At 39.0% G+C, this 15,613-nt stretch overlaps 2 protein-coding genes, 1 long non-coding RNA gene and 1 other non-coding gene across 12 annotated transcripts; 2 read left to right on the forward strand and 2 right to left on the reverse strand.

Moving 5' to 3' along the window:
- Positions 1 to 105: 105 nt before the first annotated feature.
- Positions 106 to 6,749, reverse strand: LOC135593084 (squamosa promoter-binding-like protein 12). Of its 9 annotated transcripts, XM_065082903.1 has the most exons (9): positions 6,482 to 6,730; positions 6,043 to 6,131; positions 5,843 to 5,942; positions 5,368 to 5,715; positions 4,415 to 5,300; positions 3,797 to 3,933; positions 2,272 to 2,532; positions 553 to 908; positions 106 to 469 (listed from the first exon to the last, which is right to left on the reverse strand). In XM_065082903.1, exons 5-8 carry the CDS (start codon positions 5,077 to 5,079, stop codon positions 595 to 597), a joined length of 1,377 nt encoding a protein of 458 aa, XP_064938975.1. In that variant the 5' UTR covers positions 5,080 to 5,300; positions 5,368 to 5,715; positions 5,843 to 5,942; positions 6,043 to 6,131; positions 6,482 to 6,730; the 3' UTR covers positions 106 to 469; positions 553 to 594. The 9 variants fall into 9 exon arrangements, with proteins under 9 accessions (XP_064938975.1, XP_064938976.1, XP_064938978.1 ...); XM_065082904.1 differs by lacking the exon at positions 6,043 to 6,131 and having other exon boundaries at positions 6,606 to 6,749; XM_065082906.1 differs by lacking the exon at positions 6,043 to 6,131 and having other exon boundaries at positions 4,415 to 5,116; positions 5,286 to 5,300; positions 5,368 to 5,942; positions 6,482 to 6,731.
- Positions 6,750 to 6,899: 150 nt separating this feature from the next.
- Positions 6,900 to 8,631, forward strand: LOC135593086 (uncharacterized). The gene is made up of 2 exons (XR_010479393.1): positions 6,900 to 8,068; positions 8,161 to 8,631. It is a non-coding gene; the product is annotated as an uncharacterized LOC135593086 (long non-coding RNA).
- A 2,397-nt stretch (positions 8,632 to 11,028) lies between these two features.
- On the forward strand, positions 11,029 to 11,101 carry TRNAE-CUC (transfer RNA glutamic acid (anticodon CUC)). Its single transcript has one exon. It is a non-coding gene; the product is annotated as a tRNA-Glu (tRNA).
- Positions 11,102 to 11,303: 202 nt separating this feature from the next.
- LOC103998132 (uncharacterized) lies at positions 11,304 to 15,281 on the reverse strand. The gene is made up of 7 exons (XM_009419527.3): positions 15,071 to 15,281; positions 14,670 to 14,903; positions 14,209 to 14,317; positions 13,519 to 13,564; positions 13,022 to 13,107; positions 12,294 to 12,352; positions 11,304 to 11,574 (listed from the first exon to the last, which is right to left on the reverse strand). The coding sequence occupies exons 1-7, from the start codon at positions 15,121 to 15,123 to the stop codon at positions 11,472 to 11,474; spliced, it is 690 nt and encodes a 229-aa protein (XP_009417802.2). The 5' UTR covers positions 15,124 to 15,281; the 3' UTR covers positions 11,304 to 11,471.
- Between the last annotated feature and the right edge of the window lie 332 nt (positions 15,282 to 15,613).

The following is a 15,613-nucleotide window of genomic DNA, read 5'->3' on the forward strand; positions in this document are numbered from 1 at the left end:
CCAATAAATCTACCTTAACAAGAAACATTATGATTTGGAGGACCAAAATATTTGAATGCCATTCACCAAGAATGAAACTGTATCAGAAGTAGCAAAGCATCAACATGAGTGGAGTATCAGATATGCTCAATTATGAAAATTTAGTATCAATCATCATCATTGAGTAATAGTAACCATAAATAGATCAAAAGAAACTTCACTTATTAAAGTGCAACCGATTCTTAACGGACGGTGCAGAGAAAGCTTCTTTGACGACACAATAATTTGCCAAGGAATGGGATGCGATGAGATCGACATGCTTGCATTTCCAGCAAGAAAGGGAAAGGAAGCCTAAAACTTAAGATCATTCACCGGATGATGGTATCAAAGTCAACGGCACAGAAGGATTATTGGTAAGAAATTGCAAGCATCTGGAGTTAATCAGTCCGGTAAGGACAGCGAGAACATATTGGACAGGCAGAAGTATCACCTGATAAACATAAGTATCAGCAAGTGAGAATGATGCCGAATTTGTAGCACATAAACCAGGAAGTATCTGGGTAGAATACTGACATTGGATTCAAAGCCGATGCCATGACCATCAGATCGCAGACATCAGTGGATCTGTGTGAAGTCAAAGAAAGAAGCCTGGTAGGGTGCTTTGAGCAGCTGAAACTCCTGGAACTGACCATTATGGTTTTGCAGGTTGAATGGCAACATTGTTGATTGTGGTCCGATAGGCTGCTCAACCTGCAGAAACCCTGCAGTTGAATCAATTGTATTTGCTGCAGGATGAGTGTTCACAAACTTGACATTAGAACTTGGTCCTGGGTTAGCTGAACTCCAAGAATTATTTGACAGAAGAGAGAGAGCACGCCGAAGATCCGGTGCTCCACCCAAACTAGAAGCAAAAACAGGTGCTTCCAGACCTGTAAAGCACAATCTTCAAAGTTAACTGAAGATAGAGTCTGCTACAATTACATATAATATAAGGAGTGAAATTACAGGAACCAGCTAAAAACTGTGGCTTTGAACAGGCAACGATATCCTGCTTTTGGGCTTCAGCACAACGTGGACATGATATTTTTTTGGCTGATACAGACAAAAAATCATGAATATGGAAAATGTTGGCTAAGTATACATGGAGTCACTTTGCAGCACAACACTATGATTAAACAGTTCTACAGAAATCAATCAAAGGATAAAAGTACAAAATAGAAGACCATAATAGGATCTTCCCCTCATTGTGCACACATAAAACACAAAAGAAAGGAGAACTTTTGGCAGTTTTAGAACATATACATGATCTATAAATATATAGGAAATATTTTTGGCTATTGAAAAACTAAAAAAAGTGATGCAAAAGGTCATATGAATTTATCAAACTAACAGTACAGAACTACAGATCATTGAAGAAAATTCTTGTGTACAGCTTATTTCACAATGACAAACTGATAGATAAACACATGCAAATTAGGGTAAAGGTTGACAACCTAGACTATGCACCTATCAAGAACAAGGACTAGTATTAGAAGCTTGCTCTCATTTTGAGGAAGAATTAGAAGATATTAACAGCAGTTGAGAATTACGTTTGGAAAAACCGCTCACTGAATGTGTGACTTCTCACAGTAAGAAGTGAGTTTTGAGGTAACTGCTTTGCTATCTCTGTAACTGCTATGCTATCTCTGTAAACTCCTATCATGAACAATTTAAATTCACATTCTGCTAACCAAAGAGTCATGAAAGTTATGACATATCTTGAAACAAACCATCAACTCAATGCCAACCTCCAGAAATACCTAATCAAGGCAATTTTAAGCAAAAGATAATCATCTAAAAATATATAAAGTTTAGTAAGCTTAGTTGGTGGATAAAAATATCCGTTTATTGGTGGTAGTATAAGGTCATGCAACCAAGAAGCCACAACTAGACTTGGTAAATACATTGAAGAAGAGATGATACTTCCAAATGCTGAAATAATCCAGGCAAGCCTCTTAACCCCCACCCGAACCCCCAAATCCCCCCCCACCCCAAAAAAAAAAAACAAATAAAAATCCCAATGTCCAGAAAACGAAAGAACGGAAAAAGGAAAGCAGAAAGCACCTCAACCTTAATTACTATGGTCTCTACATGCAAGCTTAAAAGAAAAACACAGCCACAGCAGGTCCTTCACGTATTTTGTTAATGTGCAGGCAGGAAAGAGACAACAGAGTTAGTATATGTCACCTAAAATACAATCAGCAGTTGTGTTTCATTTTTTTCAACATACTTTTAAGTGCCTCAAATTGCTACCTTGATTGAGGACCTCGGCAGTGGTGCCCTTAAATGGCAAGAGCCTGTTCAAGTCATGGTGAAGGGTGGAAATATTATGTGTTTGACATGTGCTAGAAAATTGCAGCTGCCCATTGACGTCTCCTGCTTTATTTGACTTTATCCAAGAGTTTTTAGGTTGAATAAGCTTGAAGCTGCTTGGGTCATCTTCCAATGGTGAACTGGTCATGCCATGACCCAGAGGATTTCCACCAAAAACAAGATTCATATGATGCCTACCATCTGTACAGGATCACAATAATGTCAACTATGCAGAGGAAAGCCTCATACTAGTTACATAAAATAACATACTCATGGGATCTACAAGCAGTTAGCATAAAGAATTGCAACTTAAAGAAAGAGAAATGGAAAACTCTCAGTAAACAAAAAGAAAATGTCCAGAATCTGCATATGCTCAAAACAAAAGGTGTTATATTCTATTGCCAAAGTGATACAGATTGCAAGCAGAAAGAAATCACAGATATATACACGTCTACAGAGGTGACTGGTTACCAAATTAATTTAACAAATTCCAAAAATTCTTCCCACAGCCAATTTCAGACAGGTATTAGATGCCTATAAGTTTTCCGCTAAAAATAGCATGCACATCTTGCTTCATCATTTAATGAGGAAGCTATTTTTGGAGCTGATTGTAGAGATTTGCTAATCTGCTCTTTATCATAATTTGAGACAAAGGACTTGATTGTGTGGTCTTAGGCTTGGATTTACACTACCTACTATGTGTAGTGCATCTCATATCCAGCATACATGCAGAATACAGCAGCCCAAGCTGCACTTAATGCCATTTCATAATAACCTGTGGTATCAATTTGAACAAGCTCGAAGCTGGTTGAAAGTTCCAAATTAAGTTAGAAAAAGACAACCAAAGGGAAAATGAGGAAAGGGTTCGAGTAAATGGGTCCAATAATATGTTACTGCATCCAGCTGTTACCGGTGCCAAAACTGACAGACCCAAAGGAGGAAAAGAAATCATATCAGACTTTTCTTGCTCAAAACCTTAAATCAAAATTCTCAAAAAAAAATCAGAGACCCTTTAGGCTGAACCAGGATGCATCAAAATAGCAGTAGACAGTACATAACCTAAGAAGGGAGAGAATAATATAAAATTAAAATACAAAAGTGTCTACAAGTAAGAGAAGAAGTTTCCTTGTGGGTGCTCATGCAGTAACTGCAAGTTATAAACCTATCTAAACCCATGTATCTAACGTAAAGCAAGTAAGAAAATCGAATCCAATAATGTAGAAACAGAGTTATTCCATGCCAATCTACGAAAGAAAATTCAAATTAAAAATTAATTGCTTGCTTCCAAATCATGTGCCTGATTAAGTTCTTCAGAAAACTGCAGGAAAACACAAAATATTGTCTTAAAAAACACTGAAACTGTCAATCAGAGATCAATTAAAAATAACACATCTCTTTAGACCATGTTTCTCTAAAAGAAAGATAAATTGAAGTTACTGATTTCAGAGGCCAAATAAGGTAATACCATAATATGACGAAGAAAGCCTTGAAGAACTGAATGAGATTGTTGCTGGTTGTGGCTTCCTGCGACGTGCATTATGATCAGATAAACGCCTACGGCAACTTCGCTTTTTCTGATCAAACTCAGACAAACCATGGAACCTGGGATGACCAAATGGTTACTTTCAGGCTGTTCAACTTTGTCAACTAAAAGCATTGCAAAACATTTTGCAGCAAGAAAATAAAGTAATAAAATATCTAGAGCACAACATATATGCTATGAGATAACGCAGTAAGTAGAGCACTTGCACAGAATATGCTGCTACAGAGCCCTAATGCTATATTGCAATAGCCAAATCTGGATTTATTAGTCCTTTTCACTAGCCATTTTATTAAGAAAACAGATCCCTGCCACTTTAAACATTGCAAGTATTTCTTGAACAATAGCCATCCAAGAGGCGTGACTACTGCAAGCAGCATGACTATATCGAACAGAAAAAGAGCTTTTATCTTAATGTAACATGAGTTTATTGATAGGATGTGTAGAAGACCAAAAATAACCAAAAAGGGTCTGTAACATATAACTAGAATGCTTCATCATATGTTAAATTCATTTTCACAAAACAACTAAAAAAAGCTTCACCTGCTACACTGTTGACAAAATCGGCGCTCCCGGCCTGCTACAATTACCTTGGGGGACTTTGAATGGCTTTCACAGACTCGATGTTTGCGATGATAATCTTTAGCTGTGGTAAGGTCAACATCACAACCTTCTACCTGGCATTTAGGGCTTTGTAAATTCTGTGGAGATACCCTAGATTTCTTAGCTACAGCAGTAGACAAGATCATAGAAGCAGAGGAAGATGAGCTCTTGATGTTATTCTCTGCACCACCATCTTCAAAGAAGGTCCTTCCAAGCTTCAAACCAGTAACTGGTTCCTTAGGGCATCCTGCAGCCAAGGGTACCGGTGAAGTTCCAAAACCTTCAACTCTTGCTAAGATAATCTTGCTCGAGCTGTTAACATCCCTTTCAGCTGAATCATAATTGAAGTCCGAATTTCTTTTTTCTGCCTTAGACAAAGAATCGATGGATGCAGAGATGGAGCTTTTGGATGAACGATTTCCCAATTGTAGAACAGAGGAGGCACCACCACCAGATGAACATAAAAATCCATTGCAAATACCCATGCCACCTTCAATCTTCAACTCAGGTTCTTGTGCAGATTTATAAATTTCACCCTCTTTTCCACAGAATAAGTCCAGAGTTTCCCAATCCCACTGGAATGGGTTTTTTGCAACCCAGTCCATCCAAGAAGCACTTGCAGTAAGATTTCCAAGTATTATTCTGCCCCAAGAAAATGTTTAAAAAATAGAAGTGAACTTGTAGGCACTGGATCAGGCAGGGATTAATTCAATTAAAAAGAGTCCACACAACTTGGCAAATCCAGATAAAAGCATACAGACTAAGAAAACTTCAGAAACTATTCAGACCTCTTCCAGCCTAAAAGACAAACCTTGTGAAAAGTGAACTGCAAACAAACAATTGTTCATTAGATCAGGAAAACATAACAATGAGATGGACAAAGCAATTTTTACCTCCAGTTGTCAAGTCAGAATTCCACACATGAACATATTGAATCCCCTGTGCCCTTATCTTCTTCAGTCCTGGCTAAAGAATACTCCGTCCACCAAAAGGATGACTCGAAAGCAGGTAGGTATTCCTTTCACTTCTTCTTACAGCCAAAAAAGAAGCAAAATACAAGATACAACTTTCTCTAGGTGGTTTATTCTGCCACAAATCCGATCAAGGGCTGCACCACCAGTTGGCTGATGAAACAATTAGCACTAGTGCTCCTCGCCACGTATGACATCCACGGATATCATACCCTCCAATTATTCACTCAATTTATTTCCCCTCTACCAATGTTTCCCCGTCCTCCAGTCCTGCCATCAAAAAGTTGCTAAGTTTCCTTCCTACCATACAGGACTTCTTATTGTTCTACCACAAGACATTCTTCAGACTGAAGGAAACTGACCAATAAAGAAGTCAACTTCGGAAATAAAATGGTACCCCTACTGTTTCCTTTCACCACAAGCTCTTTTAACCAAAACCAAGCTGGTGGTACGTTGGAAAAATTTCACCTTCTCCATCAGTTGCAGCACCAGTACATCTGGAAACACATCAAAAACGAGATATTAAGGAAAAGGTCTGCCGTGAAAAAAGATAAGAGAAAGCGACCAAACGTGACATGTGAAGACGCAAGTGGGTACATGCACATCGAACCACAACAGTGCGGTTCTTTGTTCCTTCCCCCTTTTGCTTTTGTCGCCCACCTAACCGATAACAAGAAATCCAGTGCCTTTCGCCCATGAAAGCAACCAAACGAAGTGAGTTCCACAAACGTCGAGAAGAAATGGAACAGCAAAATAGCTAATTTCTACGACGGATTCCTGTTCTAATCTTTCTATAAGCTTTACATCAAACCTAATACAGCCAGAAACAAAAACCAAAAAGAGCTTCGGCCATAAGGACACAGTTATCGTCTCAATTTTCCCAAACCAAGACGCCATCTTTTTCACTCAAAGCGATAACTTTCTAGCTGCAGGAGGGGAGCAACACTAAGAAGAGACCAAAACCCAACTTTTACCCAGCCGGGAAAGGATAATAAAGAGCACACCGATAAGAGACTTAAGAAGGGGGAAGCTTTACCCCTAATTGTTGACTCCGTTCTAGAGTTCAAGCCGTGGAGCAGGCGACGCCGGCTTTTAATTCGAATCAAGGCTTCGGTGGTGGTGCCCTGAACTGCGAGCCGAAACATCCACCAGAAACTCACCTTTACACACCGGAACCAATCACGTGCAGAAAGATCGATCTTCCCGTCTTCTCTCTTCTCTGCTGCGACTCGTGCGATCGGTTGGAGCCGCGTGGGATGCGCGGGGACCGGTGCAGCGCCGAGAACACCCCCCCTACCCTCGCTCCCAAATGGATGGCAAATAGAAAGAGAGAGAAGGGGGTATCGAAAGGACGGCAAGTATGGGGAAAAAGATTGACCCTGCGGTTGAGGATAATTACGAAGTTACCCCCCTCATTTCCTTTGAGAGTGGGATCCGGTCACTCCCGGTGAACCTGCCCAGAATTGGATCTCCATTAATAGATCACCTGCAACATCCTACCACAGAAGAATAATTCAATCAAAAACCATTAACCTCTTGTCTTCTTCAAGAACTTGCACAGTTTCCTTTGATGAAGAACGAGGTTACCGTGAAATAATGGCATCCAAGAAAAAAAAAAGCATGAGTAACTGAGCCCCCCACCCCTTCTTCTCACTTGCCAAGGCATTAATGGCATTCTTCAATCCTCATCAAGCCATGGCTGTCAACAGTTCAGAAAGGACACTTTTAGCTCTCAAGGAGGAGCACCCAAGGCCTCGAATCATCAAACATTCAACTCCTGCAAGCTATTGTTTTCTGAGAACAAATCAGTTCATTCTATGATACACTTTCTCTGGGAAAAGGTGAGATTTGATAGCCTGTGTCAGTTAATGGTTGGTTCACATTATGCTACCATCTCAGCAGCTGTTGAGAAAGAACATATCGTGTGATCATATGCACAGCTTCAAAGAGTTCTTTGATTATAGCCTTGCTTAGGAGAATATAGTACACCAAGGCACCTAAATCTCCATATAGTCATCTTATCAGAACAGTCTTTGGTGCAAGTCAGCAGCTGCTGCTTAGGCAAACATTTAACTAGAAGGTTTTGATCCTCTTGGAGGGAAATTAGATGGGGATGACTGATGGATCCCAAGATCATGAAATTATGAATGAATCAGCTGCATCATATCACCCATGCCTTGAGTTGCTGTTTTGAATGAGATGGAGACAATGGCACATGGATTCCAGGAAGCCATGCCAAACTTTAACTGTTCATCATTGTCAGATCTAAGTTTGGTAGGTCAGTGCTTGGGAGCTCGGTTAGCTAATAGCCACAGGTACCGATTGTAATGTCGCGTGGACCTCATCTCCGGTTCTACCAGTGGTGGAAGTATCAACAGCTACTTGGCAAAGCTGGGGGCCAAGGAGTTATGTCGCATTGATCATCCTGAGGCTCTTTCTTCTTCCCTTTCCCTTGTCTGTTGGTCGAGGATTAAAATGCTCTAGTACATCCAGCAAGCATGAGAAAGTTAGGTGCCTTGTTTTACCATGCAGAGATGAACAAGACATCCAAGATGAGTCCCACCAAAAGCTGCGTCTGTTGCTGATGTTGTTGCCGCTGTGGCTGATTCTGATGTTGTTACAGGTTTTTTCCATCATCTCCTTGTTTTCTGCAACAAATTTTAGTAGAAGTCAAGGGCTTCAGAACCTTGTTCAGTGTGTGCACTCATTGTGCAGCTCCTCCTTGCCATCCTGTGGTCCTCATCTGCTGCCTTTTCAGCACCATTTCCTCTAGAAGAAACTTTGCCCTTCTGACCATGATCATCACCAAATCATTTTTCTCGAGAACAGTCCATTCCCTAATCAATGTGTGGAAGATATGGATCTACCATTGTGTAGAATTTTGTGTGAAAGTTAGCAGTTCCACATATTAAGAGTTCCTAGAATGTATGTGACTTGTGGAGGAGAGTGGTTTGGATGACTCCAGGAACAACTCAAATGCAACATGATGTTTATAAGCTTTCAGAACAGTTGCAAGATTGTGACAAGGTGTGGCCATAGATACAAACTAGGGATACTGTCTGTTGGGAGTAGCTTAATTTGCCTTTGGCATCTTTAAAGCCTGGTGTGATCATCAATGATAGTAAGGGACATCATCTTTATCTTTAAAAAAAATAAGTTTATGAAATATATTCTTGATCATGTTCATTGTGAGGGCTAATCATGATGGTGATTGGTCAGGGAATGGCTTTGGCATCCTTCTAAAGCAAGTCTTCAAGATACTTTTGTCTCTTAGAAAATTAGCATATGAGATGTGTTTATCATATTGATTGTGAGGCAGGACATACTGCTGATAAATGAGTGACAATGATGTGCCACCAGTTTGCTGGGATTGCAATGTAACACAGTAAATTGAGTCCTTTTAGGAGGCTCTAAAATGAAAAGAAAATTTAGTGAAACAGAGTAGGATGTAAAATGACTCTTCATGCATAATTGTAGATTGAAGTGTCCACATATTGAGGATCAAAACAAGATAAAATAGATAGAAGGCTCCTTATCAGCAGGAGACTAAGGCCAGTGGGGCTTTAGCACCATGGATTGCCAAGGATCTCTTTCAAGTGCAATATGGACTACTGTATCATCAAATATTTGTATAGTGAAATCACAGATGCACTCTGTGAAGCCTTTGGCCTGAATCTAGTGATATCGATACAGTGAATATGAGTGGATCTTTTCTAATTAATATCCTTGCCCTGACCATCAATCTGGTGTGGCTGCAGATTCACTTCCCACCTACTCCTCAAATTAGTGGTTGAGTCAAAATATAGATGTGCATCTCAGATTAACAAGACTAAGAAAATGAAAAGGTTTGAGCACCATATGCAAGTGATTTATAGTCAAACAAGAAAAGATATTAGTGAGGTAGCTTACATTTAACTGGTATCAGTTTGCTTGATTAGACTTCACTAAACCTAATTTTAATATCTTATTTCTACTCAATTATTTTTTTATCATATGCACAAGACAATATTTTTGCACTTGATAAACTCTCATCCAGAGTAGAACATGTCATCATCTCCAACATCACCAGCATGGAGAGATGCTCTTTGTCCATCTAACTCACATTTGATTTCATCTTTGTTCTTGTGGCATCCAATTGCAGACTAGTTTCATATGAGCTTATTTTGACTGTTTCACAACACTGCAACAATGGAGAGGGTCATGATGCACAAAAATAACATTAGAAAAAAGGAATAATCACACAGAAAGGCATGCTTTGAGATGCTGAGGAGTACAGGAACTGGCTGGTTTAATAATACTATATCTATCTTCAAAATAATATGCCCACAATAACTCAGAGGGCAATACAAGTCTCATATAAGAAAATTAATTTGGCAAGAAGGCTATTTTACATTTGTTATTCCAATTCATAGCTCTATGAGCATGTAGTCTCCTATGAGAAACCAGTTCATAGGTTTAGACAAAGCCAATAAGATTGCTATCACATAGACTAATCAGCATGTCAAAGCAATAACATGCAAGATACATTCCAAAATTGAATCTAATCTGAAGAATATTTTTCTCAGATAAAGTGATTCCAAATGGCCTAAAAGATGAAGCTAGAGTCATAAACACTCTGGTTGTAGACAAAACACTTTGATTAAACAAATGCATGTGGTTCAGTTGTATGATCCCCAACTTGTGTTATGTCTATGGATGGGGTTCAGCCACAATTGAAGGCAACTTTTAGAACTTGTGCTCTGGCTTTATTTATCACTTCCATCTGCAAAAAAGGGCACTTGAATTATTGCATCCTTACATATAATTTAATTGTTTAACCTTCCACTTGTTTTTTTGTTGTCTTCAAATTGACACCTGGAATCCATATATTGGCTCTTACTTTCTTTAGATCTCACCTACACTTAAAAGTTGTGCCAATGCTAAATATTTAATTTCATCAATGTGAAGTGCTGCATCATTTATGGTTCCTTGTGGAATCTTAGAGCAAAAGGATCTGCTTTTGGACTTAGTTTACAATTCATGGAAATTATTGCATGTTGGTGTTGATCCTAAGAGATTAACAACTCATCTTTCACAGAATAATATCTTACAATTTTATGATGATGCAAGTCAGGAATTTATTATGTGATTCTTATGAGGATTTTTGTTCTTGAAAAAAACATCTATCTAGGAAACCAAATGAACATATCGTGCAGAAACACAGACAAGAACATCACAAGATCATGACCAAGCAAAAACTTTTACTACTTCCAAAGGACTCCATCACCAAACTCAATAACTCTGAAGAAATATTACCCTAAAGAACAAGAAGCTCAATGTGGGGGAAGACAATATTCAGAACTAAATTGCACAGAGAAAGCAAACCACAGCTTCATCAAACAGACTCAAAAACCGACTTCCATGATTCTAAGAGTTCCTTAATTAAGAGGGTTTTCCTTATAACATGTTCTAAGAAGAAGAGTCTCTCTCTCTCTCTCTTCTCATTATTACATGGTATAGTCTCTCTCCATGGTTTTTTGACAAAACTAATATATTATTATTAGATATATTAATATTTACTATTTACTATCCCTCGATAGTAAATCCGTTGTAGTCTAGTTGGTTAGGATACTCGGCTCTCACCCGAGAGACCCGGGTTCGAGTCCCGGCAACGGAAAGGGCTTTTTGTCATGATGAACCATCAATAATTGTTTTTGGATTAGCTTTGGCTAGCACATCATATGCTTGTTGTTTTGCCTGGGAATGCATTTTGCGTCAAACATGTTGGTGTATGTGACTGAACAACTGATGACAGCAGCAGGAGACCCCTCAAAGAAGACATGGTGAACACTAGTAGTAGAGAGCATCCACTAAGAGGGTGACAAGAAAGCTTTCAGAATTATTACATGTTTGGGAACACATCAGGTTCTTGTTGACAAGTGCTTTCTTGAGAAACAGGAACCTAAACAAGACTTAAGAGTAATGTCACAGTGCTTTAAACGCATATTATACATTGCTCAAATGTAGAATGCAACAAATGTAATAGTTTATGTTTGATGATCGAGTTGTTCCTCAACCCAGGAGCAGTAATCTTTAAGTAGCTGTTCAGCGAGCAAAGGAACAAGCCTGTCAAGAAGACCTTGCATAAGCCTGCATGAGTAAAGAAGCAATTAATAACCTACATGAACCCTAAGCATGATGGAGTTAGAGTTTCACATCTTGTGAAAAAATTGAGAGGGTAATTATGCATGTCCTGTCTCATTGAAGGGTTGTCGCTATTATTCATGCGTTGAAGAGAGCTACCAAATCAGATAATGAATGTGAAGGTTTTCTCAGATGTGAAGGAGATTATCCATCTTATTACAAGGAAAAGCTCTCCATGGCAAATTCTGGTTTGTACTGGTTACCAGAAGAGTATAACACCATTGTGGACAAGGTTGTTCAAATAAAGGGTGGCAAGACATCATGTGATCAGTTTCTACCAAAAAAACGAAGCCATTCATATGATACTTATTGCAAATATCAGAGTTAGACTTCTATATCGTAGTGCTTCAGAGGGTTGCTTCATGTATAACTCTGATCAAGTTGCAGATATCATTATCAGCAACACTACTCTGTTATCTTTGATTAAGTTTTAATCTATGGCTCCTATGTAGATGCAAGAATAAAGCTGATCAGTCATAACTAAACAATGTTGTACAGTCATCTTGAACTTAGCCTCTCATGGGCACATATGAGGTTTCTTGAATTTACTAATGCTAAATCTTCATCAAGACAGACATCTTACATACTGATTCTAACAAAAATATGGATATTTCTGGTGTTTTGATTTTATCAAACAGAAAAAAACTTCAGTGTCTAGAACTTACAGGTTTCCGGGTTTTTCCACTGCTGACAATGGAAGCAAGCTAAATGGCTTTGTATAAACCTGAAAAGTAGATTTGGGAAGATACATAAACATGTTGGCTAACAGAAATCAAGTTGGTATCAGCAGCAAATAGAAGCATGACAAGAACCAAAAAAGTAACAAAATTTTACCTTGAAGCCATGGAAGAAATGTGCAAGACAACTATGCAAACATAATATTTGCGTAGTAAGAGGTACACTAAATTCATTTGGTTGACTATGTCGAGGTCATTCAAAAAGTAAGAGGTCTTTGAAATGTCCAGCCGGTCTAAGTTCCCTGCTCAATTTGTTTCTAGTGAGATTGCAACTTGTTACTTAAGCCTTGAGAAATATTTTCCCCTGCCCCTTCTAAGGTTCCTCCCACGCCAAGCTAAGCAGACACTATGTACCTATCCCTTGACATAATGGTGTACATTTTAATTAACAATGCATATACTAAGTAAGTTCTTGATTAAGTCTGCATGGATGACTCAATTACATTGAGAACGTAGTTATTTGTTTGCACTTCAATCTGATTACAAGTCAGAAGAATCTAAGGGTTACAATATTTTAGGTCCATGACCCATAAGTTCTAACATAAAGCACAAGTAACCAAGATAAGCTTCAACTGCACCTTGTGCTTTCTTTTCAAATCAATGATAAACAGTTCCACATTAAGACCATAGATGCATTTCTTAGTTTCTTTCTTTACCTCAAGGGTAACTCTCAAATTCACATCGACAATCAAGCATGGCTCCGAATTTTTAGCCTCCCACTTTATGTAGTTTTTCATAAATGCTGCAAGAAGAGAAGAAATAATAAGAAGTATCATGATGTAGTGGGTGCAAAACATATCTGCAGTTTCTAACCTTCATGAGTACTTGGTGATGAAATTACTGGAGTCTGAACAGAGTGGCATTTTTTTTTTTTGTTAATCGATAAGCATGGACTAAAAAATCTGATACTGTTAACTGGAGTAGGTATGAACAACAACAACAACAACACATCCATGTTGCAAATTTATGTGTTTATGTGAAAGAATTTCCACAAACAAATACCAGAAATATGACTAGTTATTTTCCAGCAAGCACTGTTGTACTAGAGCTTGGAAGTACAAATATGAGTCACTTTTAAAGCATACACAATTATGTAAAAACTCTCGTATACATAACTAATAAAGAAGCATCTATATAAAATATCTAAACATACCCGAGAAAAGTTGATTTTGCTTTTCAACTGCTTTTGAACCCTCAAACTGTTAAATGTAAAACAATGATCAAAATTCGGATGAGGACTCAAAATCACAAGTAAACAAACAGTCAAGGACTTGTGAAGTTCATAGCCGACATATGATCTGATAAAGAATGATCTTCGATACACCAAACAGAGAGAAATTATTAGTGTATAAAAGCCTTCCTAGAATCAAACTATTTATAGTTTGTTATTTACTATTTTAGAAAAGTTGTTCATCCTAATCCAAATTTCTTGTTCTACACAATGTCTCGTGAGAAACATTCTCAACTGATTATCAGATACACATTTTTTCTGTTTGGATTAAATTCAGAAAAACTACTTAAGTTACATCTTGGAAGAACTCAAAAGCAAAACAAACGACTAAAGCAATTTGGCACAACATGAAAGAGAATCACAAAAAAGGCACTTATTTGCCATAACTTTGCAAAAATCATCTAAATTGTAATGGATAGATTTAATAAAAATATAGATTTCTCATGACAACTTCTGAGTTGATAAAGATCAATTGACTTCGAACATTTTGTATCAGTATGATAAACATGTGAAACTATAAACAGCCACAAGTATGCATGAACAACTTGTTTAAATCTAGAAACCACTGCCAGTGATTGATCTCATTCTCAGATCCAGCAACATGGAACTTACCCTGCAGGACAACATCTCAACTGTGCAATCTTCATCTGTTCGGGTCACCCGCAAGTCCAACACTGGGGCAACTTCAAACTTGAGAAACTGAATTTTATGCAAAGTGCACCTACATATAGCATCACTTACCATATAAAGAGTATTTCACAAAGCGAAAACAGAGTAAAAACTATCCATGCCAGTCTTGAGAAGTAGCTGCTATTGATCGTGCAGCAAGCTCAGTGCATAATAAATTTTGCAAATTTAAACTAGGAGTCTAACAGGCTAAAATAGAAGTATAAACTCGAGAAAAAAAGAGAAAGAAGCATTCATGATGCGCACAACACAGTACAGGTAGGAAATATTCAGAGCTAGATTTCACATAACAATTAGTGCCTTGATCATTGGTGGTGGTTGCAAGCTGCAATTTTTAGTGCTCGAAACTGGAATTCCATGATGCACAAGTAAGGTCATGGGGCAACCTATATGTATTGGAGTCCAGTGGCTCAAATCTTTGCAAGGCTCTGGTATTTAGAAGAGCCTCGACGCCAGTTGGATGGCTGAGGAACTCACTCACGGGGAAGACCCTGCCACTGCCATCCGAATACTCGGGGAGCTTAACCATTTCCTTGCGCTTCGCCCACAGGTTCGCTTTCCTGCGGCCAGCTCCCGGCTCCTCGACTGTGGCTGACGCTATTGCTGCTTCAGATCTCCTCCTGCAACGCATGCAATTCATTTATGAGCCCCCATGGAAGTATCTGTCTGAAGCGGCAGCCCTTTGTATATGCTACAACAGCTGCTTGAAGCTTTTCGACTACTCTACATGTTGTTACTCTATCCCACTCTTGGATGGAGATCAATAGACAAAGACGAGAGACATAACCTGAGGTTGCATGGGGGTAGGGCAGAAGGCGAAGGAAGCGTGTGGATAACCATTCTGCATCTGGTCTGAAGGGAAAGCAGCAGCTCTAAGAGAGGCCTGAGTTCATGGAGGAGACAGGAGACGGAGGTGAGGGAGACGATGATAGATTGGGAGAACACCAGCGGTGGCGGAGATGTGGCTCTGCAGGGCAAGGACCAACCGGAAGGTCGACATCACGGTTCGACCCAAATAACTCTGTCTCGACCACATTGGGTCCAACGACATGGGGTGAAGTGGGACTGTTACTTCGTAGCGGATCCTGTTATCAGACGCGACATTATTTGGCTTGTGGCTTATCGGAAGGAATAGGAATGTTCCGGAATGGTCCTGAGCCAATTAAACTCGGTCATCCTCATCATCTTACTTGCCGTCGTTGATGATCGAGTCAGCCGAACTTAATTTGAACCCGAAGGCTGTAGAGACGTTCGAGGAACTCTCATGGTAGCTTTGACACACATGAGATGACTCCGAGATAATCTTCATATAGTCTCGATCATTCCAACG

The sequence above is a fragment of the Musa acuminata genome, chromosome BXJ1-9 (assembly GCF_036884655.1).
Source record: "Musa acuminata AAA Group cultivar baxijiao chromosome BXJ1-9, Cavendish_Baxijiao_AAA, whole genome shotgun sequence".
In the NCBI taxonomy this organism is placed as follows: Eukaryota; Viridiplantae; Streptophyta; class Magnoliopsida; order Zingiberales; family Musaceae; genus Musa; species Musa acuminata.